This window comes from Heptranchias perlo, chromosome 35 (assembly GCF_035084215.1).
Source record: "Heptranchias perlo isolate sHepPer1 chromosome 35, sHepPer1.hap1, whole genome shotgun sequence".
Taxonomy (NCBI): Eukaryota; Metazoa; Chordata; class Chondrichthyes; order Hexanchiformes; family Hexanchidae; genus Heptranchias; species Heptranchias perlo.
The window spans coordinates 6,641,101-6,651,951 of NC_090359.1; the positions used below are offsets into that span (position 1 = coordinate 6,641,101).

General features: G+C 47.5%; 1 protein-coding gene across 1 annotated transcript; it reads left to right on the forward strand.

Annotated features, from left to right (window-relative positions):
* Window positions 1–8,637: 8,637 nt before the first annotated feature.
* On the forward strand, window positions 8,638–9,756 carry LOC137302208 (lysophosphatidic acid receptor 6-like). Its single transcript, XM_067971867.1, has one exon. It carries the CDS (start codon window positions 8,638–8,640, stop codon window positions 9,754–9,756), a length of 1,119 nt encoding a protein of 372 aa, XP_067827968.1.
* The last annotated feature ends 1,095 nt before the right edge of the window (window positions 9,757–10,851 follow it).

Consider the following 10,851-nt stretch of genomic DNA (forward strand, 5'->3'; position numbering starts at 1 on the left):
TGGGACGAATTGGATTGCTGTGAGAAAGAGCCAGCACGGGCTCGATGGGCCGAATGGCCTCCTTCTTTGCTCTAAACCTTCTATGAAGCTATGATTCTATGTACAGCTGCATCAGAAGGCAACAGAGTGTCGCACTGCTGTGTGCACATTGACTGCTGTAGTACCCTACATTACAACTATTGAGAGGTTGTGAGACACTCTTTTCAAGTGAAGGTTCATTCTTTCATGTCTAATTACCCAAATTACCATCCACAACTCTGCTGCCCGTATCCTAACTTCCAACCCTTTCACCCATCACCCCCTGTGCTCGCTGAGCTACATTGGCTCCTGGTCTGGTAACGCCTCAATTTAAAATTCTCATCCTTGTTTCCAAATCTCTCCATGGCCTCGCCACTCCCTATCTCTGTAACTTCCTCCAGCCCTACAACCCTCGGAGATCTCTGCGCTCCTCCAATTCTGGCCTCTTGTGCATCCCCGATTTTAATCGCTCCACCTATAGTGGCCCTGCCTTCTGCTGCCCAGGCCCTAAGCTCTGGAATTCTCTCCCTAAACCTCTCCATCTCTCCACCTCTCTCTCCTCCTTTAAGTCGCTGCTTAAAATCTATCTCTTTGACCGAGCTTTTGGTCACCTGTCCGAATATCTCCTTATCTGGCTTTGGTGTCAAATATTGTTTGATAATCGCTCCTGTGAATTGCTATGGTCTTCGAGAGGGTGCAGAAGAGATTTACTAGAATGATTCCAGGGATGAGGGACTTTAGTTATGTGGATAGACTGGAGAAGCTAGGTTTGTTCTCCTTCGAACAGAGACGGTTGAGAGGTGATGTGATCGAGGTATTCAAAATCATGAAGGGTATAGGAACATAGGAACAGGAGTAGGCCATTCAGCCCCTCGTGCCTGCTCCGTATTTGATAAGATCATGGCTGATCTGTGATCTAACTCCATATACCTGCCTTTGGCCCATATCCCTTAATACCTTTGGTTGCCAAAAAGCTATCTATCTCAGATTTAAATTTAGCGATTGAGCTAGTATCAATTGCCGTTTGCGGAAGAGAGTTCCAAACTACTACCACTCTATAGACAGAGTCCATAGAGAGAAACTGCTCCCATTGGCAGAAGGGTCAAGAAGCAGAGGACATAGACTTAAGGTGATTGGCAAAAGAACCAAAGGAGACATGAGGAAAAACTTTTTTACACAGCGAGAGGTTAGGATCTGGAATGCACTGCCTGAGGGGATGGTGGAGGCAGATTCAATCATGGCCTTCAAAAGGGAACTGGATAAGTACTTTAAAGATAAAGTATTGCAGGGCTACGGGGATAGTGCTGGGGAGTGGGACTAACTGGATTGCTCTTGCATCGAGCCGGCACGGACTCAATGGGCTGAATGGCCTCCTTCAGTGCTGTAACCTTTTATGATTCTATGGGAAGTTTTATTGCATTAAAGGCGCTATATAAATGCAAGTTGTTGTTGCTATTAAGTGGGGGATTAGAGTCACATGTGGGCCCAGGCTGGGTACAGGTGTAAGGTTTCCTTCCCTGAAGGACATTGGCGATCCTCTTGACATCGTCAATGGTCACGTTTTCCCTGCTGCCAGCGCAAAAATGAACGGATTTATTAACTTCACAACTTGTCACAGTGAGATTTGAACACTCGACCACCGAACCCTCTGTCAGTGTTGGAACTCAGCAATTCTCCAGCTCCCGTATCGCCCACTGTTTCCACTCCTCTCCCCTCTCTTTGTTGGAGGTGGTCTGTGAACCTGTGGGGTTTGATGTCAGTAACATAAGGCAGTGCGAAGGGAGTCCAGATTCTGGCCTGCTGCACTCAATCCTTCCACCTCCATACTCACAATGTGATGTTGCAGTCAGACTGTTGCCTGATTTCAGATCAAGTTAACAATGTTCGTGTAGATTCATTAAATTTGAACAAAGTCCACAGTGGTGAAACAAAATTGAAAATAGAAAAGTGGAGGAAGTATTACAGAGAGATTACAGGAATCTGCTCAATTGAGAAGATTTCGCAACAGGAAGATTATTTATACCAACTCCCATAAGAGAGAGAGGCAGAGAGAGAGAGAGAGAGGCAGCGAGAGAGAGGCAGAATCAGAGAGACAGAGACAGAGAGAGAGCGACAGAGAGAGAGGCAGACAGAGAGACAGAGACAGAATCACAGAGAGAGAGGGAAGGAGAGAGAGAGGGAGAGGCAGAGAGAGAGAGACAGAGAGAGGGAGACAGAATCAGAGAGACAGAGAGAGGGAAAGCGAGGCAGAGAGAGAGAGAGAGGCAGAGAGAGAGAGAGAGGCAGAGAGAGAGAGAGAGGCAGAGAGAATCAGAGAGTCAGAGACAGAGAGAGCCAGGGAGAGAGAGTGACTGAGAGAGAGGCAGACAGAGAGAGAGACAGAATCACAGAGACAGAGAGAGAGGGAGAGAGGCAGAGAGAGGCAGACAGAGAATCAGGGAGAGAGGCAGTGAAAGAGTCAGGGGGAGAGAGCGATAGAGAGAGAGAGGCAGACAGAGAGAGAGAGACACAGAGGGAGAGAATAGAGAGACAGATAGAGAGGGAGAGAGGGAGACAGAGAGAATCAGAGAAAGAGACAGACAGACAGAGACAGAGAGAGGCAGGGAGAGGGAGAGAGAGAGAATCAGAGACAGAGAGAGAGGGAGAGAGATAGAGAGAAAGAGACAGAGGAACACTCACTGGAATGAGACAGACAGACAGACACAGCAGACATTAAAAATTCCACAGACAATCTGAGCGAGTGAGCAGCATCAAAAGACTAAATTGAAGTCCCAGGATTCCGGTGAGTAAAACTAGTTCTGTTTCTCAGATGTCGAACATCACTAACAATAACTTACGTGGTCATTTATCGCATTGCTGTTTGTGGGATCTTGCTTTGCTCAAATTCGCTGCAGCATTTCCCACATTATTTTACTGAGTACCAGGATGGTACGCAGTAAAATAATGGGACTCAAAGCGGATAAATCCCCTGGACCTGATGGCTTACATCCTAGGGTCTTGAGGGAAGTGGCAGTAGGGATTGTGGATGCTTTGGTGATAGTTTTCCAACATTCTCTGGACTCGGCAAAGGTCCCGGCAGATTGGAAAACTGCTAATGTGACACCGTTATTTAAAAAGGGTAGTAGGCAGATGGCTGGAAATTATAGGCCAGTTAGCCTAACATCTGTGGTGGGTAAAATTTTGGAATCTATTATTAAGGAGACAGTAACGGAACATTTGGATAAACATAATTTAATAGGACTAAGTCAGCATGGCTTTATGAAGGGGAAGTCATGTCTGACAAATTTGCTTGAGTTCTTTGAGGATATAAGTACAGGGTGGATAAAGGGGAACCAGTGGACGTAGTGTATTTAGACTTCCAGAAGGCATTCGACAAGGTGCCACATAAAAGATTATTGCTTAAGATAAAAAATCACAGGATTGGGGGTGATATTCTGGCATGGGTGGAGGATTGGTTATCTAACAGGAAGCAGAGAGTTGGGATAAATGGTTCATTCTCGGACTGGCAACCAGTAGCCAGTGGTGTTAAACAGGGGTCGGTGCTGGGTCCCCAACTCTTCACGATCTATATTAACGATTTGGAGGAGGGGACCGAGTGTAACATATCAATGTTTGCAGATGATACAAAGATGGGAGGGAAAGTAGAGAGTGAGGAGGACATAAAAAACCTACAAGGGGTTATAGACAGGCTGGGTGAGTGGGCGGAGATTTGGCAGATGCAATATAATATTGGAAAATATGAGGTTATGCACTTTGGCAAGAAAAATCAGAGAGCAAGTTATTATCTTAATGGCGAGAAGCTTGAAAGTACTGCAGTACAAAGGGATCTGGGGGTCCTAGTGCAAGAAAATCAAAAGGTTAGTATGCAGGTGCAGCAGGTGATCAAGAAAGCCAACGGAATGTTGGCTTTTATTGCTAGGGGGATAGAATATAAAAACAGGGAGGTATTGCTGCAGTTATATAAGGTATTGGTGAGACCGCACCTGGAATACTGCATACAGTTTTGGTGTCCACACTTAAGAAAAGACATACATGCTCTCGAGGCAGTACAAAGAAGGTTCACTTGGTTAATCCCGGGGATGAGGGGGCGGACATATGAGGAGAGGTTGAGTAGATTGGGACTCTACTCATTGGAGTTCAGAAGAATGAGAGGAGATCTTATTGAAACATCTAAGATTGTGAAGGGGCTTGATTGGGTGGATGCGGTAAGGATGTTCCCAAAGATGGGTGAAACTAGAACTAGGGGGCATAATCTTAGAATAAGGGGCTGCTCTTTCAAAACTAAGATGAGGAGAAACTTCTTCACTCAGAGGGTGGTAAGTCTGTGGAATTTGCTGCCCCAGGAAGCTGTGGAAGCTACATCATTAGATAAATTTAAAACAGAAATAGACAGTTTCCTAGAAGTAAATGGAATTAGGGGTTATGGGGAGCGGGCAGGAAATTGGACATGAAGCTGAGTTCGGATCGGTCAATGCCCTGTGGGTGGCGGAGAGGGCCCAGGGGCTGAGTGGCCGGGTCCTGCTCCGACTTCGTGTGTTCTTGAGATTTGTGGTTGGGATCAGATCAGCCATTATCTTATTGAATGGCGGAGCAGGCTCGAGGGGCCGATTGGCCTACCCCTGCTCCTATTTCTTATGTTCTTATGTTCTTATTACAACCATCACTGAATTTCAAAAGTACTTCATTCGCTGTGGGACAGCCCGAGTTTGTGAAAAGTGCTCTCGGAATGCAAGTTTTCTCATTCTGAACTGCAAAGGTCCATTATATTTATTTCCTCATTGGGGAGCTGGTCATTAAAAGAAAGTTCAAGAGGAGACGACATGTTAACCAAAGCTGTGTGCTGAGCATAAGTCCGAAACTGCAGCAAAACGATATCTCAATTTATGGTTCAATACAATGATTTAACAATAATTTCCAGTAATTATGTAATGAATCATTACTGATTTGTGCACATTCTCACAGCAGAGTGAATTCCTCTTTCTATCGTTTCAATTCAATTGAGGGGCTTGCTAGATCACTTCAGAAGGCAGTTAAGAATCAACCGGGACTGGAGTCACATATAGGCCAGACCGGGTAAGGATGACAGGTCTCCTTCCCTAAAGGATATTGGTGAACCAGTTGAGTTTTTAAGACAATCCGACAGCTTCATGGTCACTTTTTATTTCCAGATTTTTTAATTGAATTCAAACGAACATACGAATTAAGAGAAGGAGTAGGCCATTCGGCCCCTCGAGTCTGCTCTGCCATTTGATAAGATCATGGCTGATCTGATTGTGAACTCGACCCTACTTTCCCGTCTAGCTACTATAACCGTTGACTCCCTTGTTAATCAGGAATCTATCTAACTCATCCTTAAAAATATTCACTGACCCTGCCTCCACCGCTCTCTGGGGAAGGGAGTTCCACAGACTCACCACCCTCTGAGAGAAAAAAATTCTCCTCATCTCCGTCTTAAATGGGAGATCCCTTATTTTTAATCTGTGGCCCCTAGTTCTAGTCTCTCCCACAAGGGGAAACATCCCGTCAGCATCTACCCCTTCAAGTCCCCTCAGGATCTTATATGTTTCAATAAGATCACCTCTCATTCTTCTAAACTCCAGTGTATGCAGGCCCAACTTGTCCAACCTTTCCTCATAAGATAACCCCCTCATCCCAGGAATCAGTCGAGTGAACCTTCTCTGAACCGCCTCCAAAGCAATTATGTCCTTTCTGAAATAAGGAGACCAAAACTGCACACAGTATTGTAGATGTGGTCTCACCAATGCCCTGTACAACTGTAGCAAAACATCACTATTTTTATATTCCATTCCCCTTGCAATAAATGACAACATTCTTTTTGCCATTCAAATTCTCAAAATGCTGTGGTGGGATTTTGAACTGAAATTTCTCTGGGATACTATTCCAGCATCAGAATCACTACACTATTGTATCCTGTTTGGTCAGAATTAACTGCCTGATGCCCTCCCACAGGCACCAACAACTGATCTTTAGTCCTCACACTAACGCATTTAGAAAGAACCTGCATTTATATAGCGCCTTTCACAGCCAATTAAGTATTTTTGAACTGCAGTCACTGTTTTAATATACGACACGCTACAACCAATTTGCGCACAGCAAGCTACCACAAGCAGCAATGCGTTAATTACCAGATCATCTGTTTTCGTGATGTTTGTTGAGGGATAATTATTGGCCAGGGCACCAGAGAGAACTGCCCCTGCTCTTCTTCAAAATAACATCATGGGATCTTTTACACCCATCTTAGATCACCGATGGAGCCTCAGTTTAATGTCTCATCTCGTCCTGTGCACAGATTGTCCATCCCCCATTGTAATCGCTCCACCACAGGCGGCCGTGCCTTCAGCTGCATAGGCCCTAAGCTCTGGAATTCCCTCCCTAAACCTTTCTGCCTCTCTACCTCTCTCTCCTCCTTTAAGGCGCTCCTTAAAACCTACCTCTTTGACCGAACTTTTGGTCTCCTGTCCTAATTATCTCCTTATGTGGCCCGGTGTCAATATTCGTCTGATTACTCGCCTGTGAAGCGCCTTGGGACATTTCACTGCATTAAAAGCGTCAAGTCTGGACTTGAACAGAGGAGATTGTGGGATGCTTCGATCAAGGTGATAATTTAAAATTATGATGGGCCTGGACAGAATAGATAAAAGCAGACTGTTTATAGTGATTGAGCGATTTAAAATGAGGGGAACACAGATCGAAGATTGAATGTAAGAGATTTCGAACAGAGAGGAGGATAAACTTCTTTGCACAGAGGACTGTGAAGCTGAGGCACAACCCGAGTTAATCTTTGAAGCAGAGACTACGTCAACATTTCGATAGGTAGTGAATTAAAGAGCGATGAAGGGATTTGAGAACAGGGCGGGATCATATTACTGCTTGTGTGGAGGATAAACCTCAGATCTACTTCATGATTCCGGAATGTTCCTTTTCTGCTTCAAGCCTCCCTTCCCTGCAGGTATTTTATTTTGCCCTTGGGCCTATTCCTTGCAATGATTGTTTAATGCCTTTCCACTCCCTCACTGACCTTTGACCTCACCTCATGCGGTCCCATTAAGCATTTTGCAGAGCATTGGACCTCACACGCTGAATAAAAGCGAAAGACAGGAAATTCAGAGCACAGAAACAGGCCATTCGGCCCAACAGGTCCGTGCTGGTGTTTATGTTTCTCATGAGCCTCCTCCCACCAATCTTCATCTAACCCGATCAGCATATCCCTCTATTCCTGTCTCCCTCCTGTGTTAATCTAACTTGCCCTTAAATACATCTGTGGTATTCGCCTCTACTCCTTGTGGTAACGAGTTCCACATTCTTACCACTCTCCGGGTAAAGAAGTTTCTCCTGAATTCCCGATTGGATTTACCAGTGACGATCTGATACTGGGAATCTGAGATAAAATCAGAAAACGTTGGAAGCTCTCAATGGATGAGGCAGAGAGAAGGAAAAAGATAAGGTTTCATTAAAAGCTCGGTCAGTCAGTCAGTTCTGACAGAGGGCCGATCACTAAACGTTAACTCTCTCCCGAGATATAAGACTGCTCCGCTGAGTGTTTCAACTACTTTGTGTTAGGGTGAGAGGGCCCTGTGCCTGCTGACAGCGGTGCCTGGTGTGAAATGATTTATGGACCATCTCAACCCAAGTCCTAGTCAGCGGGGAAAGTAGAACAACACTGCTTTTCTTAAATTAATTCTCGGGATTTGGGCGTCGCTGGCAAGGCCGGAATTTATTGCCCGTCCCTGGTTATCCTGAGAAGGTGGTGGGGGACCTTCTCCTGGAATGGTTTGAGACAACAGAGTGACTTGTTAGGTCACTTCAGAGGGCAGTTAAGGGTCAACTACATCGGGGTGGGACTGGAGTCACATGTAGGCCCAGACAGCGTAAGGACGGCATGAAGTGTCAGCCTAGATTATGTGTGGAAATCTCTGGAGTGAGGCTCAAACACATGACCTTCTGACTCAAAGGCAGGTATGCTACCAGTGAGACATGACTGAGACTGTCAGTACAGCAACTTTAATATAGTAAATCATCCCAAGGTGCTTCACAGGAGGGTAAATTAAGGGAAAATTTGACACCGAAACAAAGAGCGAGATGTTCGGACAGGTGACCAAAAGTTCAGTCAGAGATAGATTTTCATGGAATCATACAGCACAGAAGGAGGCCATTCAGGCCTTCATGCCTGTGCCGGCTCTCTGAAAGAAATACCAATTAGACCACCTTCTCCTGCATTTCAAGATTCTTAAAGGAGGAGAGGGATGGGGAGAGGTTTAAGGAGGGAATTCCACGGCTTAGGGCCTAGGCAGCAGAATGCACGGCCGCCAATGGTGCGGCGATGCTAATCGTCGATCCGCAAAAGGCCAGGACTGAGATACGTTCTATCAGTGCAAATTGTTGTTGTTGTAGTTTACCAACGGCAGTGTTTAAAGGGGACTGTTCCCAACTTCAGAATGAGGACAGTTCTCCTGATACATAGACCCTAAAATACAGAGTGGGATACAAACAGAGCGAGACTCAATAATCAAACAGCACGGGAAAAAGTGTCGGCAAAGGAACTCCCAAACAGTCTAACCCCGGTGCCATCGTTTTGTCCAATTTCAGATTCTATGAAGTATGGGTGACCCGACAGTATTCACACCTGAAGCTGACTCCCCTTTTACAGAGAAGACCTGGTCCTCGGGAGGGACTTCATATCCGTGGGTCCAAGTGAATATCGATTCCACAGGCAGCGCCAATCTCACAAACAACACCCGCGACTGCGAGGTCAGCGCCAACTTCCAGTACCTCATGTTCCCCATCGTTTACAGCGCTGTGTTTCTCTTTGGCGCAGTGTCGAACTGCTGTGCCCTCTGGTACCTCTTCAGGAAGAAGGGCGCCTTCTCGCCCTCCGACGTGTTCATGGTCAACTTGGCCGTGATAGACCTCATCTTTGCTGCAACCCTTCCCTTCAAAGTTGTCTACCACTCCTTGGGGAACGACTGGATCTTCGGCGAGCTGGCATGTAAAATCACCGGCTCCCTCTTCTTTGCCAACATGTACGGCAGCACTTTGTTCCTCACTTGCATCTGCCTGGATCGCTACATCGCTGTGGTCCATCCCATCAGATCTCTGCAGCTCCGCAGGCCCCGCTATCGGGTGGTCGCCTGCTGCCTCATCTGGCTGATCCTGGCCGCCAACCTCCTCTACTTGACCCTCAGAGGACCGCTGACCAACAGCTTCCCCAACGGAAAGACGGCATGCCTGGAGAACTTCTCGTCGGGTTCCTGGAGCAGGCGCATCTCTGGGATCAGCATCGCGGCCGCGATCATCGGCTTCTTCATCCCGCTGGTGCTTATCCTGGTCTGCTACCCGCTTATCGCCAGGAAGCTGCTGGAACCCACCGCCGGCAAAAACACCGTGCACGCGGTGAATAGGAAAGCTCTCCGCACCGTGCTCCTGGTGCTGATGGTCTTCCTCATCTGCTTCGTCCCCTATCATCTCAACCAACTCATCCACACTCTCAGGCGCATCCAGCTGCTGTCCAGCTGCCGGCTCATCCAGTTCACCTACTCCGCCCGACGGGTCACCATGGCACTGACCAGCCTCAACAGCTGCCTGGACCCTCTGATCTACTCCTTCGCGGGCGACATCTTCAGGTGGAGAAGGTTCTGCTGTCGGGAGGAGGCTCTGAGTAACATCAGCCTTCGAATGAAAGGCACGTCGGAGAGGAAGATTAGAGTGACTGGCTACTGAGATCCCAGGGCTGGGATTTTCCGATCACTGTGATCCCAGGGCTGGGAGTTTCTGATCTCTGAGATCCCAGAGCTGGGAGTTTCTGATCTCTGAGATCCCAGGACTGGGAGTTTCTGATCACTGGGATCCCAGGACTGGGAGTTTCTGATCACTGAGATCCCAGGGCTGGGAGTTTCTGATCTCTGAGATCCCAGGGCTGGGAGTTTCTGATCACTGAGATCCCAGGGCTGGGAGTTTCTGATCACTGAGATCCCAGGGCTGGGAGTTTCTGATCACTGAGATCCCAGAGCTGGGAGTTTCCGATCACTGAGATCCCAGGGCTGCGAGTTTCTGATCACTGAGATCCCAGGGCTGGGAGTTTCTGATCTCTGAGATCCCAGGGCTGGGAGTTTCTGATCACTGGGATCCCAGGTCTGGGAGTTTCTGATCACTGAGATCCCAGGGCTGGGGGTTTCCGATCACTGAGATCCCAGGACTGGGAGTTTCTGATCACTGAGATCCCAGGGCTGGGAGTTTCTGATCTCTGAGCTCCCAGGACTGGTAGTTTCTGATCTCTGAGATCCCAGGGCTGGGAGTTTCTGATTGGTGCCCAGGGCTGGGTGTTTCCGATTGGTGCCCAGGGCTGGGAGTTTCCGATTGGTGCCCAGGGCTGGAAGTTTCCGATTGGTGCCCAGGGCTTGCCCACGATGAAGGACATTTGATGCTGGGAGGGAATGACTCTGAGCGACTAATGGTATTGCAGCACCTCCACTGGTGGGAGACTGTAATTACAGCATGACCCAAAAAATACAGACACCTCCTCTCTCAGAGGGACTCAAACACACACTCACACACTCTCCCACTCTTTCTTTCTCTTCCACACACACTTTCCAGGAGGGGTCATTCGAGTGTGATCAGGAGGAGGAGCCTTTCTCACCCCCAGTGACACTGGGCCTCATTGCCGTGCTCCCACTGTTGTCCCAACACATCAGCTCAGCTGCAGCAGGTCATCAATCTCTCACTGTACAGACTGACTGTACTGTTGATTATCAATCTCTCACTGTACAGACTGACTGTCCTGTTGATTATCGATCTCTCACTGTACAGACTGACTGT

Excerpts from the sequence above, each read along its gene's own strand:
- LOC137302208 (XM_067971867.1), top strand. The coding sequence starts at position 8,638 with ATGGGTGACCCGACAGTATTCACACCTGAAGCTGACTCCCCTTTTACA.